Source organism: Protomyctophum bolini (genome assembly GCF_963924005.1).
Source record: "Protomyctophum bolini genome assembly, chromosome: 3".
Taxonomy (NCBI): domain Eukaryota; kingdom Metazoa; phylum Chordata; class Actinopteri; order Myctophiformes; family Myctophidae; genus Protomyctophum; species Protomyctophum bolini.
Window position 1 is genome coordinate 32034275 of NC_137864.1, and position 19681 is coordinate 32053955.

At 41.6% G+C, this 19681-nt stretch overlaps 1 protein-coding gene across 1 annotated transcript in view; it reads left to right on the plus strand.

Annotated features, from left to right (window-relative positions):
* The window catches only part of gcgrb (glucagon receptor b), a gene marked incomplete at its 3' end in the record, with an annotated part of 43965 nt that overhangs the window by 24215 nt on the left and 69 nt on the right, over nucleotides 1-19681 (plus strand). Inside the window, exons 2-14 of the mRNA XM_080758978.1 lie at nucleotides 7829-7987; nucleotides 9029-9125; nucleotides 9830-9937; nucleotides 11630-11718; nucleotides 12157-12263; nucleotides 12463-12628; nucleotides 16259-16418; nucleotides 16694-16754; nucleotides 16879-16948; nucleotides 17674-17762; nucleotides 18340-18484; nucleotides 18890-18931; nucleotides 19313-19681. The exon at nucleotides 19313-19681 is cut by the window's right edge and continues 69 nt beyond it. Coding sequence (XP_080615104.1) covers nucleotides 7934-7987; nucleotides 9029-9125; nucleotides 9830-9937; nucleotides 11630-11718; nucleotides 12157-12263; nucleotides 12463-12628; nucleotides 16259-16418; nucleotides 16694-16754; nucleotides 16879-16948; nucleotides 17674-17762; nucleotides 18340-18484; nucleotides 18890-18931; nucleotides 19313-19681 — 1557 coding nt within the window. The 5' untranslated portion in view covers nucleotides 7829-7933. The remainder of the gene's footprint in view (nucleotides 1-7828; nucleotides 7988-9028; nucleotides 9126-9829; nucleotides 9938-11629; nucleotides 11719-12156; nucleotides 12264-12462; nucleotides 12629-16258; nucleotides 16419-16693; nucleotides 16755-16878; nucleotides 16949-17673; nucleotides 17763-18339; nucleotides 18485-18889; nucleotides 18932-19312) is intronic.

The window sequence follows — 19681 nt, forward strand, 5'->3', positions numbered from 1 at the left end:
TCTCCAAAGCAGCCACAATACCAAGCTGAGTGAACCATACATGTGCTGGAGGCAAATCCTCAGACTTCCATTCCTTAACAATGATTTTCCTGCGGGCAGATGTTTTAATGGCGATGGATCACCCAGAATAAACAGAGCAGGTGTATAAGGAATATCCTGGTTTGTGATTTGCATTATATTCTCATGAATATCACACCATAGCGTCTGTACCCTAGGGCACTCCCACAATACATGAATAGGTGTACCAGGTTCCTCACTCCTCACCACACCTCCAGCAAAACGGACTCTCCCTGAGTTTAGCCCTGAACAATCTTGTCGGAGTACAGTAGACTCTATTAACAGTCAGTAAAGGATTGAATTAAATCAACCTCCCAAATCCTCTTTACGCTAGAGGGCTGACCAATAATATGTTGATGCCTCCTGTCCAGTTCCAAATATAGCTAACACTGTTTTCAAGAGGTCTAGCTCTGTCGGCATATTGGGGTGAGCTCTTACATTTGTCAATAGTAAATGCCGAATTTGAAGATATTTCCAGTAAGTGATTACGTGGAAGACCATAAGTAAGTAAGATCTGTGAAACTTTTAAATGTATCTCCCTCATACAGATCCTTCAGAGCCAGAATACCCCTTTCTACCCATAGATTCCAAATAAATGGTCTTCTATCAATAAGGAGTTTGGGATTAAGCCAAATACTGGAAGATGGGTTAAGGTATAAATTAAAATAGAAAAAAGTGACATTCTCTTCCACACCCAACGTAAGTTGAGAAAATGGGATGGTTACTAATAACCTCAGGTACCGTAGTTGAGCAGTGGTAAAATATATCAAAGGCAGGATATCAGAGAAGTGGTTCTCTATCTGAGACCAAGGAGGGGCTCGTTCAGGAGGGAAAAACCAGTGAGCAAGATGTCTCAGGCTGAAAGCATAGTGGTATAGCAGACCTCCCTGGTCCACCGGCCTCTGTAGCCTCTTCAAGCCAAGCCTAGGGCGTTTGTTATTCCATAAAAATTGATTACACAATTTATATTTCAAGTATTTCAGCGGTATACTAGTTGAAAGGGCTTGTAAGAGATAATTAAATTTAGGAACTATATTCATCTTAAGGATATTAGCTTTTCCCCATAAAGAGATATATAGAGGATTCCATCTCTCTATATAATTTTTAAACTTATCCAAAAGAGGAACCATATTCACATTTTTTTTTTAATAAGGGAGGGCTTCTTCTTCCTTTCTGAAAAACAACAAAAGATGGAGCTTCATTCCTCTTTTATTATGTTTCAATGTGTACTGTATGGCTTATTGGGGTGCGGGAGGCAAATCAAAAATATTGTTTATAAGAGAAATACATTGAAATAAGAAAATGAAGCCTGTGGCATCTCTCCTACGGTCTAGTGGTGCACAGGTCCGAATTTTGTTAAATAAATGCAGGCATGCTATACAATATGTATCAAATCTACCAATGTCATCTCAAGTTGTCATGTGTGAGAGAGAGAGGGAGAGAGTGAAATGACATTATGAAATGAGTTTAGTAAATTAGCTAATAGACTGAATGGGTTTTTTAACTTCAGCATTTTAGCTAATTTACTAATTTACTAAACTCATTTCATAATGTCATTTCACTCTCTCTCTCTCACACATACTATATATTATACTCTCCTCAAATTTCCACACACGTCACGCCTCTGATTCTGGAACATGTCAAAAGCACACACAACAGAACAGAGCAGTATGGCCTGTTTGATTCTGTGTGTTAACTGATATTCTTTATATAGTTTATACTGTATATTTCCCATGCACGTAGGCTATGCATCTTTGTTCCAAAAGCAAAAACATGCAGATTATGGCTGCTTGCGCACATACATCATCAGCAATAGTCAAGCAGATCAAAATCACACACACACACACACACACACACACACACACACACACACACACACACCAGGAATTGAGATAGCTCCGCATCCATTATATGATTATCCGTAGGGAGTTTTGGCGCCATGCATCCCCATTGTTATGTTCTGTAACATAAGCCCAGCATTGCAGAAGATAAAGATTTTATGAAAAGTGTTCCCTGGGACAAAAAAGGTTGCGAAACACTGTTTTAGAGGTCTGAATCTTTTGCCACACATTATGGCAGAATGTTCACAGCTCATTGACCATGGTTGTCATTCAATGACACCTGATATTTGATTGCAATTCCTGCTGATTGTGACACCAGATATCTGCCACAGCTACAGTATTGCAAATAGCATTTACAGTATTTTTATTGATTTTTAGTATGTTTCCGAGTAAGATTTTTTTTTTTTTTTTACTATTTTGAAAAACATTTTTGAATAGTTAATAAAATAGCCAATCTACGTGTCGAAGTATATCGGCTGGTTGAACTATTACAATTATTTTTTCAAAATAGTAATCAAAAGTCGTTTAGGGATAAGGGGTTTAGCATGGATGAAAATGGAGCCCTAAGTGTATTATTATTAGCTGTGGGACTGTAGTTTGAGAACCGCTGCCATGGAAGACATCATGAACCATCATGAGTAACACATGAAACTCCCCACAAGTGGCGTTACAATGGTTTCACATGACAACGGCATGTTGACCCCACTATTGTTATGACAGTAGTGGGCATGGGTTTGATCTGTAGCATGGGTTACCTCCATGAAGTTGCAATGTTGATCAGAACATGAAAAAAGCTTTTTGTTTGGGGGTGCATACTTAGTTTAGACTAGTCATTGGTTAGACATGGGTTAAGGTTAGGTTTAGGTGTGCTGCCCCGTGGGAGGTTAGGTTTAGGGTGAGGGTTTGAGATAGGTTGTAGTTGTAGGACTAATGACTGGTCTAACCAATGACTAGTCTAAACCAAAAACTGTCTAAACCAAGTACTGCACCCGTTTGTTTGTGCTCAATTTTCAAATTTGTACCATAAAATTCCCCACCCCCCCCCTCTCATTAGAGACACAGCACTACCCCTCTGTTTCTGGCGCCCCCTACTGGTATTAAGTCACATACTCGTGCTCATTTACACAGGTACACAGGTACACGGACATTGCTGGTTGTAGGAGTGGTTGCACCACTCAAAAACAGACAGACATTCCTGGAATTTATAGAGAGATGTTTTATGAGCTGTGATATCACTTTCCACCCAAAGTTATTCCAAATCACTCCAAAGTAGTTTCTGTCGTCTGCTCATTTGTGCTGTTGAAAGAAATATAGGTTCTATGTTTTGTCTTCTTTAGATATGTCATGTGATGTATTCTAAGGAACACAACCTTATTTTAATAAGCCTTATATAGGCAGAGTAGCAGTACAACAAAATAAGTAATGGAATTAGAGTATAATACACAGGTAAATAATAGGCTAAAAAGGTGTTTTAAGATTTCTTAAAATATTTACACTCTCAGCAACCCTCAAGTCCTCAAAGCCGTTTCACATGAGGCAGTGGGTTCAGACTTGTTCTTAATACCATAGCTGATATATAGTTGGGGTTGAAGCCATTAGTGATTTATAGAGTAATAAAACAAACTCCTTCTGTTCCTGGTCAACACATGGCAGAGCAGTCTGTATAAGTTATAGGCCTAGTTGATGTATTGCTTTTGTTTTGGTAGAAAAGATAGGAAACTAGAAAAAGTGCCCTCTGGGCACAGGTCTCCACCAGGAGGATAGGAGTGTGTCAGTGTGTGACGTTTGGCAAAATGTTTAGGAGTAATATAAACATGTTTTTGTGTTTGTCATTGGTTAGACATGGGTTAAGGTTAGGTTTAGGTGTGTTGCCCCGTGGGAGGTTAGCATGAGGGTTTGAGATAGGTTGTACCGTAGAGTTGTAGGACTAATGACTGGTCTAACCAATGACTAGTCTAACCCAAGTATACGTCTAAACTAAGTACTGCTTCACCTATTTTCAACCTTTCTTAAATTCCTCCTCAATGATGCTATATACTGTATGTAAGGTTGTGCGGTTTTACGGTTTAATAAGGTTTTATGAAATCTTAACGTTTCGTTAGCCAAAACGACATGTCTGTTTGGTGCAATGGCATCACTTGATTATTGTTTATGGAAGCAGTAGCGAGAATTACAGCGCGGCCAAATAACAGCTGCAGGCATGGTCTCAAAGTGAGTAATATGGGAACATTTACATCTGCTAAGGTTGGATGATATGCCAAAATCTTTCTATCAACCACTGTCAGCCCAAGAATGTGCGATCACGCTAGAAAATTCTTCAGCTCCCAAGCTGCAGTCATACTAGCTCCATTTGGGGTCGAGCCTGTCTCCAATACCGTTACTTTTTGGAAACGATACTGCAAAAAGGGTTTAATCCACTGTTTGTGGACAGCTCAACCCCATTTCAACCTGTATCACGGGACGGAACGTCATCTCGAGCTAAAGCGTAGCGATATTGAGGTTCCAAACGGAGCTACAGTCAAACAGCGTCTACATGTCAAAAATAGCAGATCTCCAAGCTTACAATGTGGGCGCCACGTCGGCTCGATGCATTGTAAGCTTGTAGATCTGCTACGTATCTTTCGGCGCACGACGCAAGGTCCCGTCCTACGATGAAGTATGCGTGCCTGCCAGTGCCGGTTCTAGGCCTTTTGAGGCCCTAGGCAACATATTATACAGAGCCCAAAATGTTTATAAACAAATCACAAATGTTTATAAACAAATCACAAATGTTTATAAACAAATCACAAATGTTTATAAACAAATACCAAAATGTTTATAAACAAATCCCAAATCCCTTGGTCCTACCCCCCCGACCATGAGACTTACTACAGGTAAACTGGTAGTGGTCCTACCCCCCCCATGAGACTTACAAATCCCAAATGTTTATAAACAAATCCCAAATGTTTGTAAACAAATCCCAAATGTTTATAAACAAATCCCAAATGTTTATAAAAAAATCCCAAAATGTTTATAAACAAATCACAAATGTTTATAAACAAATCACAAATGTTTATAAACAAATACCAAAATGTTTATAAACAAATCCCAAATCCCTTGGTCCTACCCCCCCGACCATGAGACTTACTACAGGTCAACTGGTAGTGGTCCTACCCCCCCCATGAGACTTACAAATCCCAAATGTTTATAAACAAATCCCAAATGTTTGTAAACAAATCCCAAATGTTTATAAACAAATCCCAAAATGTTTATAAATAAATCACAAATGTTTATAAACAAATCACAAATGTTTATAAACAAATACCAAAATGTTTATAAACAAATCCCAAATCCCTTGGTCCTACCCCCCCGACCAATTGCCTGCCCTGACTGATGCATTAGTCTAACTGACAAACGTGTTTATACTGTACAATGAAGAATTGTAAAACATATCAATCCATCGGATATTCTTTTCAGGACTAAGCTAGATCACAGGCTTGGAGATTAATTATTGTTGGAGGAGAGTAGCCTGCCTCTGTTTGCATCATTTACGGCAACAATGTGGCAAAACACAAACATCCAATTTTCTTTATGCTGTAGGCTACTGTACATTTTTCATGAACAAAATAATAAAACTCGACACTGGGATAAATGAAGTGCGTGTGTGTGTGTGTGTGTGTGTGTGTGTGCGTGTGTGTGTGTGCGAGGTTTATGCCCATATATTGGAATGTCCATATAATAATGAAATTAATTGCATTTTTATAGCGCTTTTCCAAGTGCTCAAAGCACACAAAATCCGTTGTGGGTCTCATATATGCACATGGCCATATATAACTATGTTACGTGTGGTGGAAAGTGATATCACATCTCATATAACATGGAATATGTCAAAAAAGACATATTGGCATAGATAAGCACAAATGATCACATGGGGTGATACTGTAGCTTCACGGAGGTCTCCAACCGTCATCAATCCTGCTCGCCAACCATTAAATACACTTGTGTGCGCGTGCGTGTGTGCGTGCGTGTGTGTGTTGAGTCTCGTCTCGTCTGTTAAATCAATAAGGCTATCAGTGTGAGACACAGTTATTATGTCCTGGTCCTCTGGTCAATACAGTGGTTAAATAACACCAGACTAATGGACGCTATAGCCTGGTTTTCCACTCCCACACCTCTCACCTGCACCTCTCACCAGTCCCACACAGAGTGCACACACATGTACTCACAAACACGCACGCACGCACGCACACACACGCACGCACGCACACACACACACACACACACACACACACACACACACACACACACACACACACACACACACACACACACACACACACACACGCAATTATGTAACTGACAATTAGTATTGTGGTGATGTCCTACATACCATCAACACCAAGCAGGGTTAATGTGAACGGTCTTCTGTAATAAAAGACAATATGAGTACAGTTTATAATGTACTACAGTACAGAGATGAGCATTAGGGATATCTGACTTTTAGGGATGTGAATGATGGCATTGTTGTGTGTAACGTTTTAGTCTACAGACTGTGTTTATCGTCTCAACAGTATAGTTCACTTCAACCTTTTAGACGTGTTTAAGTAGTAAACATACAGTGCTCTCCCTCTGTGTCTCTATCTGACTCTGACTCTTACTGTGTAATATGATCATTTAGTTTTACCCTCCTCTTTATCTCTTTATGTATCTCTCTTATGCAGCAGCACAATTTATGTCATGCCGAAAATAGCAACTCTACAAGGTTTAACTAAATCTTATAACCCATTAAGACTTGAGGCCGATTCTACACATGCCTTCTGTTTTATGAAGAAAAAAACTATTCTGGTTCTCAAACATGTTCATGTCAAGGCCCTGCATTTGGCCATCAACGCCAATCTCAAAATATTTAGTTCCAGGGACCCCCAGAAGCAAAGATTCGATTTAAAATATGTTTGATTTAAAATGTATATATTCAAAGATTTGGACAAAAAAGAATTGCAGATCTACAAGCTCATAGTGTGTGAGCTTGTATATCTGCTATTCTTGAATAGCCAAGCAGTGTACTATTATGTATAGCTAGAATCTAAAATGCTCTGTCTTGGCCTGTTGCTCTGTGGATAAGGATGTGTTCATAATAAGAGATTAGTTTTGCTTAGCTCTGTACGGGAACTTGAAAACAATCATTGTAACAGCAGTAGATTAGATGTTTGCACTTTGCAATGAAGAGGCTTGTAATGGAGGTGATAATGTGGTCTGCTGCTTTCTGGCTCTTATCTCTGGCACATACAGTATTAAGATGCGCTCAGCCGCTCGCGCACACTCACACTCACACTCACTCACACAGCTGCCCCTCAGCAGAAGCAGAGATTGGAACAGAATGGAATTTGAAACGTTTTAGCCAAAAATGTTTCCATGGTCAAGGTGTTTTTTTGCAGAAACGTTTCAGATTTCGTTCCGTTCTCCGACTTCACAGCTGGAGACGATCGATACACCGGAGCCTCAGGAAATGCAACTAGCCTTGAACGCACGCACACACACACACACACACACACACACACACACACACACACACACACACACACACACACAGTGTCTGTTCAGACTTTCCAGCAGCTTTCAGGTCGGTGTTTTGGAATATAATCTGTGTGTGTCACTATGGGAAATCACCTCTCTTCTCTCACTGTCGCGTTGTCCCCCCCCATCACCCACCACCATCCAATCCCTTCATTCACCTGGATGGTCTTATACCAGAGCACATACATTATTACACCCTCTCACTGTACATACTTTGTGTCAGTACTAGATACTGGCAGCTACATTGCTAACAGACAGACAGACAGACAGACAGACCACTACATACACCACAGATCACCACTCACTCTCTCTCTCTCTCTCTCTCTCTCTCTCTCTCTCTCTGTCCACTGATGTGTGTTTCCTTGTGGATCTTGTAGGCCTCACGCCCACCCAGGGCCCACACCCCCGCATGAGTTGAGTCATCATCTGACTGTGCCCCTCCCCCCTACCCGCCCCACCCCCATCCTCCCAGAAGCAGTGGGATGTCCCAGGTGTGTGTCCTCTTGTCTCTGCTCACCACCTGCAGCTACACACAGGTAATTATTTTTAACGTATGTCATTCATTCATTTGTTTTCTCTGTCTCTCACACTCACTGCCTCATAAGGGCAATGAATGGTGTCTGTCTATGTTCATGCTTATGGTTGTCATTAACTTCCCTACAGTACATGCATACTAATGGCCATATCTCTCAGAACACCTCTCTTGGTTCAAGGGAAGATCACCCAATGACACAATCCTATCCATGTGTCTTTTGATCATTAACCATGACCCTAGCTCTCCCATCACCCCACTCGGTCCCCTCAGTGCTAATATCTGTTCTTTTTTAATAATTAATATTTTTTCCTTCTTTTTGCCCAACGTTATACACGTGTTAAAAAGGCGTTAAAGACGTTGTTGGCGCTGTGGGAGTTGATAAAAAAGCAGTTAATTAAGTCCTTGGCAGACATTGAGTTTAAAGACTCATTGCTTTTAATTCAATTTAATTTAAGTCTACCCATGTACAATACGATGTTCCCATGTACTGCTTATTGAATTTGACATTTTGCTCGCTGACACCTTTAAATAATGCTTTTCCTTCCTTTTTTCTGTTTGCCTCGGTGTATGTTATTATGCTCCGTCATGTGAAGTACTTTGGTTCGACCTCGGTCGTTGTAAATGTGCTATACAAATAAAGTTTGATTTGATTTGATCCAACTTTAAACCGCCTAACCCCTTTGCCACGTGTTCTATATTATTTTAGAAAATAGCCTGTTCTGTTCTGTTCTGTTCTGTTCTTTTCTGTTCTGTTCTGTTCTGTTCTGTTCTGTTCTACTTCATTGTACTGATCATGGCCATGTTACAATGATAAGATGTAATGCTGATGGTGATGCTAATGGCAGTTAAGATGAAAGTGATTACAGAGCTGCTGATGAAGATGGTGGTGAAGGAGATACGATAAAGAAAATAACCTCTGGCGATAAAGAGAATATTCATGATGATGTTCATTGGATCGGGCATGTTGCTATCAATCACTCACATATCAAAAGGCGTTTTAGTTAGTGATCATCACACTGAAGTCAGTATAATCTCCCTCCAGGCATACCCCCCTAATACCCTGGAGCTTGTGAAGGAAAGATGGGGCAGCTACAAGAACCAGTGCATGGACCACATCAACACCACAGCCCCCGCCACTGGTGAGACCCCCCCCGCCCTCTGTGCCACTGTGAGCTCATCAGCATGTGACAGTCCAGCTTAGGGTTCCGTTTATTTCAGCCCACTTTGGTTACTATCAGGTAAGTTTGATTTAGATTAGTGAAAATGAGTACTGTACTGTACTGTACTGTACTGTACTGTACTGTACTGTACTGTACTGTACTGTACTGTACTGTACTGTACTGTACTGTACTGTACTGTACTGTACAAGCCTCCCCCCTGGTGTGTGTGTGTGTGTGTGTGTGTGTGTGTGTGTGTGTGTGTGTGTGTGTGTGTGTGTGTGTGTGTGTGTGCTGCACAATAGTGACTCTTGGTGGTCAACAAACGCTATTTCCGTGCTCGGACGGACAGACACAGGCAGGCAGGGACACACATAGCTGTCTATAGGACTAGTCGCTAGCACCACTCAAACATATTACACATGTGGAAAAGAAGTGACTCACATATAGCGGCAGAGGTTTTATTTACAGGTAGGTGATTATTTACCCTGTTTGTTGCTGGGTTCATGCATACTCTGGTTGCTCTGATTTCAGACTTCTAGTCGCTGAATAAGATTGTTGGATTGTAATTGTTGGAGCCTATGTCTACATTAAATGTATACTGTGTACATGCAGTGCCATGAGTCCTAAGCCTGGCCTATAAGTCTGGATCACAGAGTGTACTGGCCTTCATTCTTTTCCTGCAGGGTTGGTGTGTAACCGAACCTTTGACCAGTATGTCTGCTGGCCTGATGGACTCCCAGGAACCACCGTCAATGTCTCCTGCCCATGGTTCCTGCCCTGGTACCACAAAGGTCTGTGCGTGATGTCTGTGTGTGAGCGAGTGTTAATTCCCCCAGACACATCCCGCATGCGAAGAGAAATGCAAACATAATGCTTCCCGTATATATGTTCCTGGATGGTGGTTATCTCATCCAGTGCATACGTCAGACAGCTCTGCGTTTTCTCCATGCTTGCCTTAGGGCAGGGTTCGATTATTTTTGGTCCATACTTTTATTAAAATGTTCTGGTATATGAACAAATACCCAATAGTCCAAGCAGTATTAAAGGGAAAGGCCATGTCTTACATAAATTACACCAAAGACAAGAAATCATACTTATTTATACAGTACAACATCAACAGATACATTGACCCATGCAAAAATACGTATGTAAACCAACAGAACAAACACTGACAGATACAAATACAAAAAGAACAGAAACATGATCTACAAGATTGATACTGCAACATGATTCACTGCTAAAGACGTCTTTAACATATTTTTCTTGAACACCCAGAGCGCCCTAAACAGTATTTTAATGTCTTTTGGGGTTTTGAGATTGCTCTTCACCACTGTGTGGACAGCTCTTCGCTGTGGTCCGTCAGTATACAAGTTCCCCTCCGTTCACTGGCCACTCACAACTAAAGCAACGGTGGTCGCGGCCACAAAATGCATGCCTCGGGTCACTGTTGGGTGAAAAAGATTGCTGCTAAAATAGTCTAGACGATTTTACTTCCGGGGTTGTGGATTTTGTCTCCTTCAAAATAAAAAATATCCTTCAAATTGTGGCGTTGGGGGCTATTTGATTAATATTCTTGGCATAGAATGAGTTGACTTCAGGAGGTAAGGAAAAAAGTGTTTTATTACATTTGGAAGAATGTGCTTGGTGAATGCACTGCAGAATAGCATATTGAATGCACCGCAGAGTAGCATATTGAATGCACTGCAGAATAGCATATTGAATGCACCGCAGAGTAGCATATTGAATGCACCGCAGAGTAGCATATTGAATGCACTGCAGAATAGCATATTGAATGCACTGCAGAATAGCATATTGAATGCACTGCAGAATAGCATATTGAATGCACCGCAGAGTAGCATATTGAATGCACCGCAGAATAGCATAATTGAATGCACCGCAGAGTAGCATATTGAATGCACCGCAGAGTAGCATATTGAATGCACCGCAGAGTAGCATATTGAATGCACCGCAGAGTAGCATATTGAATGCACTGCAGAATAGCATATTGAATGCACCGCAGAGTAGCATATTGAATGCACCGCAGAGTAGCATATTGAATGCACCGCAGAATAGCATATTGAATGCACTGCAGAATAGCATATTGAATGCACCGCAGAGTAGCATATTGAATGCACCGCAGAGTAGCATATTGAATGCACCGCAGAATAGCATATTGAATGCACCGCAGAGTAGCATATTGAATGCACCGCAGAATAGCATATTGAATGCACCGCAGAGTAGCATATTGAATGCACCGCAGAGTAGTAGTATATTGAATGCACCGCAGAATAGCATATTGAATGCACCGCAGAATAGCATATTGAATGCACCGCAGAATAGCATATTGTTGTTGTGTGAAGGCCACAGATAGTTAACTTTTCTCAAGTATGTTCCAACAAAAAGTTATACCCTGATTCCTCACTGTATTTACAAGGTGTGTGTGTGTGTGTGTGTGTGTGTGTGTGTGTGTGTGTGTGTTCCAGTCCAGCAGGGTCTTGTGTACAGAGTATGTGGTATGGATGGCCACTGGACACAGAAGAACACCAGTGAATGTGACGATGACCCTGGCCAGGTGAGGCGCGTGTGTACAGTTTAAGTTTACTACATCCAGCATAAGTTCTCTGTATATTATAGTATAGTATTGAAGACTCAATTAAATATGCATTTCTATTGTAAACTATTAACTTATACACGTTGATTTAATAATGTACACATTGTTTTGTGAGTGAATTACATTGGTTATATTTATATATAAACAATCATGGTTTACATGTAAGCCAACTTTTACGCATAATGGTTTGATATTATGAATGTTGGTTCGCTGAAATATTTGTTGGTTTGTATTACATTGTTTTTCTATCATATCAGTAGGATTGCATTGGTGTATTGACTTGCATTGGCTCATTTCATTTCCCATTTGGCTTCCCATACGTTTCTGTTGTGAAATGACTGAAACATACATTAGTATTCTTCACATGACTAAATGTATTGTGTGTCTCTGCCTCCATAGCTGCAGTATGGTCGCATCCTCAGCCAGTTACGGGCCATGTACACAGTGGGATACTCACTCTCCCTGGGAGCACTCATATTAGCCCTGGGGATCCTTATCAAATTCAGGTAACATGGGAAGAAAGAAAGAAAAAAAGAAAGAAAACAGTAAAAGAATAACAAATATAATTCTCACCGCTTACAGGCAGCATGGGTCACAATGAGGTGTGTTGTTTGTACACATCAAATAGCATTCCATAGATGCATCACATGGTAACAAATTCATGGAAACATACTCTCCTGTCTTCTCCAATCATTCCTTGCGCAGAAAGCTCCACTGTATGAGGAACAACATCCACATGAACCTTTTTGCCTCCTTCATTCTGAGAGCTGTGTCCATCTTGGTCAAGGACGCTCTGCTTGACACATTGGCCTTCACAATGGACCCCAGGAACAATGCAGACCACCACCAAGAGAAATGGGCCAACATACGAGTGAGTACCCAGAGCATCCAGTATGTACACATACATAAAGGCTCCAAGGTCTTTATTTGACGTTCATTAAATCCCATTTTACAACTACGTTTCCTACTCCTGATTGTTCGTGCATAACTTTGGTCCCAGGTTCCCAGAAGCTGGACTACCAATTTCCTATTCCGGTTGATTTTCCCCATAGCTTCGTTTCGGCCAATAAAAAAAACACATGACACTTTCATGTAATTCTAGTTCATACTGTATCTGCTGCTGAGCCAACCAAACAAAGCTATGGGAAAATGAGCCGGAACAAGAAACATGTGAGCCACATTCTCGAAAGCCAGGACTATAGAGTTATGCACAGATCCTGTTGTAAGACATTTTTCTATTCTTACTGTGCTTTATGTCCAACAACTGAAATGTACAGTAGCTACACTCTGATTTTATAAATATTGCATATCGTCACTGTCAGGCAGAAACCCCCTAAATCCATTTTTGAGTTTCTTTCCTTTTTATTTAACTCTATTTAATTCCCTTTATTCTGTGCGTTGGTTAAGAAAATATTGAACCAATGAAAAGTAACAGTGCTTAACTCCACCCTCTCCCCTGCGTACAACAGAGCTGCTGCAGTAAGCAAGGCAGGGTTTTCCCCTGTATTCTGTTAAAAGTATATGCACCTGTTTATTAAGCTTAGCACTGACGCTAATGTTCTGAAAACATGAAAACAATCTATTTCTAAAATCTATGTATTACTTTCCGAGGAGAGCAATGCGACAAGAAATTAATTCATATAGAATTTCACTCGCTCGTTCTACTGAAACTGCAACTATGTCTCTGTGCAGAAGTTAATATTTAAAGTCCTGTTTAATGCTTATTATGTAGGCATATAAGCAGTGTCATGAAGCATCAGGCCATTACTTCATGTGAGCTTAGAGAACCAGTGTCAGATGTTCATCAATGACGGACCTCGTAACTCCACTTGAGCTGGATTTGCGTAAAGTGGTGATAATATAATGACACATGCAAATATCTGACAAAAGTCACAATACCAACTTTGATGAGGCAGTATTGCTTTGTTTTAGAACTATAAGGTTTTCCATTTATAATTTCCTGAAAAATTAACATTTTGGAGTTAGGTGCATTCTGCCCGGCAGAAGAGATATATTCCTCCCCACCACAGTAATTGAGTCATAGAACTAATATGGCTACACTATACAAATTGTTAAATCCTATCAGACCCCTGTCTTCAAACAAACATAATGAGTTTTATTCTTCCAAGGAAATGTTTATCAGAATACAGTATATCTTACTCTCTCATGTTAATATTACCCCCCCCCCCCCCCCCCAGTAGTTGCTCAAACTGGATTAATTTAAATGGACAAACCAAGGACAACACACATCGTTACATGCATCTACTGGTGAATGGTTCAGCACCACCACTGATGGACAGCAAACATTCATGTGCACTGTGAACTTTCCAGCACCATGCTTTTTGAGCAGTGCTTAACTGCTCCAATGACTGGCCGCGTCTGTCCGTCCGTCCGTCCGTCCGTCCGTCTGTCTGTCTGCCGTCCGTCCGTCCGTCCGTCCGTCCGTCCGTCCGTCCGTCTGTCTGTCTGTCCGTCCGTCTGTCCGTCCGTCTGTCCGTCTGTCTGTCCGTCTGTCTGTCTGTCTGTCTGTCTGGAGTACAAACAGCTGCAAGTCTGCTGGGTGACGTAAGGGGCACGGTTGAGCAGCATAAAGGGCCATTCACACTGAGCACTATAACTATAACTGCAGCCAGCCAGCAGTGTTGTTGAGCACTGAGCAGCCTGCACTGCTCAGTTCACACGGGTGTGATTATTGGTGCTGGAGGCTCACAGTATATAAAACACCCACAAGAGCAGCCACCAATGCAGCATCTAAACAGACCCCTGACTGCCTCAGTCTCCACAGAGGCATTGCAGACATTTAAGCCTTTTATTAGGTGTTAATATACAAGAAAAAAAAATTGCATTGTTTGTTTGAGCTGACAGGCCCTTTTTGATGTCAATGAATCAAGTCACCTTAATTCAAGTGGCAGATGCCCAAAAATAGTTTTTTATATATTTAAATATATTGGGGCATGTCATGTGGTCTACCTGCACAGCCTTTGTGATCTACTGGTAGATCACAATCTACCTTTTGGGCACCCCTGTGTTAGAGGAAAGGAAATTAAGTCATATCAAACCAAGTATACAGCAGCACTGTCAGGTGTGTCCACAGGATGCCATATTGAATTGAATAAAATACAATTTATGAACATTTAATATAATTGGCTGAATGAAGCTGGAGTGCCATGATTTTTTACCCTAAATCATGATCATCAGGTATTATTATATACCTATAATAATAATAATAATAATAATAATTATTATTATTATTAAATACTGTATAGGCTACAGTATTTGTTAAAATGTCGACACCCCCACCAGTTCATTAAGTATGTTTGGTTTTCCTGGTGGGGGGTGATGGGTGGTGATCCACCTGAACTGAAGCCACACCCACAGCTGTTGTTGTATGATAAAGGGAGAGGGGTTAGGGGAGGGGATGATAATGTGATGTCACTATATCACTGGCACGTTTAACTGTCAATGTTTCAGCATCCAGGAAGAAACCCTAAATACAAAGGGAAGACATCATTGCACATAACAACCACACGTGTCTAATAAAGTACTGTCACCTCATAAACACATGAAAAACTGGAAAAAAATACAAAAGTCACGGCACTCCATCTTTAATTTAATTTGACATACAATGTATAACTATCCAAAAGTGTCAGGCACACGTGGAAAGGACTCAGGGTGCAGACACAAAAAGTCACTGAAAACTGGTTTTAATTCACAAACTTCAAAAACAGGCAAGGGGCAGGCAAAAAAACCCCAATAGAATCCAAGGGCAGTCAGCGAGGACAGAAGTACCGGCAAGGGCTTGGCAAAATCATGGTCTAGAAAAAACAGATCAGATCAGTATGGCAAGTAGTAGGCAAGGCAAGGCTTGAATAGGGCTTGGAAGGTCACAAGACAAGCTGGCAAGGATTGCAGAGAGACTGGGACTTAAATACTGTGGGCATGATTGCAGGGGATAGACTGCAGTTGGTTCAGACACACCCACACACCCACACTCCCACTCACTCAGACTGTCAAAAATATGATATCGTAAAAACAAAAGTATGGGGGAGCAAGGAGGCAGAGGGGCAACACGCCCCTTATTAACCCCCTAATTCCAGGCCTGCATTTTAGTTTTGTTCATGATGTATTAAATGATAGAATTCAAATGTTTGCTGGCCTATCTGTGGCCATGTTCTTCTCTGTGGGATCCCACAAAGGGCAATTGCTGCTCCATTGCTTTTTAACCCATTAAGACCTGAGACCGATTCTACAAATGCCTAGTAGTTCTCACACTTTCAAGATAAAATAAATAAATAGAGCAAATAGAGCAGATGTACATGCTCGCAGTGAGCTTGCATCTACTATTTTTGTATAGCCAACGCCAAAATCTAAAATGACACAAATGCTTTCTCGATTTTAATCTATGCACCCACTTGTTAACATCATACCAAAGACACAAGTGCCTTCTTCTGCTGATGATAAACAGTTTTATATGTGGTTGTTGTTGTGTGTGATGTGTCAGGCTGTGGCTTGGTGCCGTGCGGCCTTGGTGTTGATGCAGTACAGTGTCATGGCCAACAACTATTGGCTGCTGGTGGAGGGCATCTATCTCCATAGTCTGCTGGTCATCACCGTCTTCACGGAGAGGAACTACTTCTACATCTATCTGGCCATTGGCTGGGGTGAGTATGCTTTTACAAACATACACATGAACGCATACACACTCATGCAAAATGCATGCACACGCCCACGCACACATGCCCACGCACGCACACACACACACACACACACACACACACACACACACACACACACACACACACACACACACACACACCATATAGTACACACATATCTTAGTAATGGTAGAAATAGTGTATCTACCTGGAAATACACTTTTGGTTGAGGTGATGTAATGATGATTTGGCCCATACAGACGTGTGTTTGTCTTTCCTAGGAGCGCCCCTCATATTCGTCTTGCCTTGGGTTACAGTGAAATATCTGTATGAGAACGTAGAGTAAGTGATTCTCATTTCCTTATCATATTCACATAATGAGCATAAGGGACCATGTTGTATGACATGGTGTGTGTGTGTGTGTGTGTGTGTGTGTGTGTGTGTGTGTGTGTGTGTGTGTGTATAGATGCTGGGAGAGGAATATTAACATGGGATACTGGTGGATCATCCGCTCTCCCATACTGTTTGCTTATCTGGTAAGTGTCTCTACCTTATGTCTCTCTCTTTCTGCTATATCTCTGTCTGTCTGTCTGTCCGTCCGTCCGTCCGTCCGTCTGTCTGTCCGTGCGTCCTGTTACACCATTAGAAACTAGACATTTATGCAGTCTCATGCTCTCGCACACACACACACACACACACACACACACACACACACACACACTCAGCCATGTGCAGTGGATCGTGAGGCTGTTATCCAGACTCCAGAATTCTGTTTATTGTAAATCATGCATGGATTTACCATCTCTATATATCAAAGGTACATAATCCCTTAGCTTACGTTGTGTAGACTCAACAACACTCAGTCACGTCTTCACCCCCAAATAAGCATCTGTATTACACCCCCACGTTCAGTAAGATAGCCTACAATTGGTGCCAAATTTAAGCAGCAAATTCTTTCTCTGCTCAGATGACTGATGTTCTGTCATCTCTGAACCGTTTCTGTACTGGATCACTAGCTGTGTAAGGTGTGTGTGTGTGTGTGTGTGTGTGTGTGTGTGTGTGTGTGTGTGTGTGTGTGTGTTTGTGTGTTTGTGTGTTTGTGTGTTTGTTTGCGTGCGTGCGTGCACACACACACACACTTTCTTCATCAAAATCTTAAATTTCATACGATGTATCTACACTACAGTTAACTTTTTTCTCTCTCTGACCTTTAATCTCGCACTGTCAAATGATGTTTCATATCCATTTTATCCCCCTATAGATTAACTTCATCATCTTCGTCCGAATTATCAAGATACTAATGTCTAAACTCAAAGCTCATCAAATGAGATACACAGACTACAAGTTCAGGTGAGGAAAAAGATGAGAGCTTTGCAGTTTAGTAGAAGAAAGGGACAGTTTAGTAGAAGAAAGGGACAGTTTAGTAGAAGAAAGGGACAGTTTATTAGAAGAAAGGGACAGTACACATTTGTTCCACCTCCAGTCCTTGTCCTCCCCACCACTCTGACACTCATGGTTGCTGAGGTCCTTGTCCTCCCCACCACTCTGACAAAGGCTGCAGACTAAACAACCTTCAGTGTGAAAAGTCTTTACTTAAAACCCATCTCTTCTCCCTGGCTTTCAATGTTTGACCTAATTCACCTGTGTACTATTTGTGTTGCTTTGATTTTGTTTTACTATGCTACTTGTGTTGATTTTATGTTTGCCTCATGATCGTGTACAGCACTTTGGTTGACCTTCTGGTCTTTGTAAATGTGCTCTAGAAATAACGTTTGATTTGATTTGATTTTATATATGTTTCGCTTAGTTCAACACTTATATTGCAAAAGTACAGACCCACTCCTTTTGTCACATTATGTTACGCTAATACAAAAACCAACAATGCAATTATGAATATTCCCCTCATTCCCTGTGTGTCTCTGTCCAGATTAGCAAAGTCCACTCTCACCCTCATCCCCCTGCTGGGGATCCATGCCGTTCTGTTCAGCTTCGTCATTGACGAGTCTGTCCCCAAAGGTTCCATGCTGCGTCTCATCCGCCTCTTCTGTGACCTGCTCTTCAACTCCTTCCAGGTCAGGGGTCAACACTTCTCCACCAACCACACTCTTAATTTCTTTAGGTTCCAAATGCATTTAACTCCTCATCAGTCTTGCTGTAATTGAACTCTGAGAGTGCACAAATGTAACCAAATAGACTATGTCCATTTGGTTACACTTGTGTCAGAGTTACAAATGGATAAATTAACACTGTGGATTTGACAGTGCACCTTTGAAATGTTGACCATTACAACCATATTGTGTTGGCTCAATATATAAGCAGAGGTTTTCATTTATAAATGTATACATGTGGCTGCTGTGCAGATCGGGTGTACCATTATTAGAGTGCCAAGGCCAAGTGCTGTGTGGCAGACAGAGCAAATGTAAACATCCCTGTATATAAATGAAACTAATGCATGACAATAATTGCTCTCTCTTCAGGGCCTGCTGGTGGCTATCTTGTATTGCTTTGTCAACAAAGAGGTGCGTCACAGTGAGCATTCACCCATACTGGTAACAATTGTAGCAGAGCAAATATTCTCAAGCAATTTATGCTGTGAAATGTAGTGCAGCTGGCACAAGGTCCTTGCAGACTGCTGCCGTTTTGGGAAAAAAAAAGAAGAAAAATCTGAAATACGCAGCATTCTGCATGGACAGTTCCTCCCCTTCTTGTTTAGAGAATACTGTTAAGGTCATAATAACTGCTACCAACTCTCTATGCTTAAAGTCATACTGTGTAACTTATTCAATTAAACAAAGGTTATATTGGTATAATCTTTCACTGGTATATTTAATAACCATTCCGCATAAGTCTTTCCCCACCCCCCCTCTCAATCCTCTGGCTCCTATCCTCGTCAACCCCAGGTGCAGTCAGAGATGCTCAAAAAGTGGAGGAGGTGGAAGCTGGGCAAGGACATAGACGAGGAATACCGCCACACCCACAGTCACACCCATAGTCACACGCCACACGCCAAAACGGGCAGCATCGTCTCCGCCAACCTGCCCGACTTCCAGGATGACAGTGACCCCAGCGTCGGTGACTCCCACGGGGCACTTGGTGCCGAGGCAAACCCGGGCTGTGTTGCCTCCGCGCATCCCGAGGAGAACCGCCGCCTCGTCGTGTCCTACAGCAACGGGACGGGGAAAGGCAGGTGTGGAAAGGGCAGGCTCACCTGGCCCTGCCTGTCCCTGCCACAGCGAGGCCCTGACCCTAACAACAGTACCAACACAGAG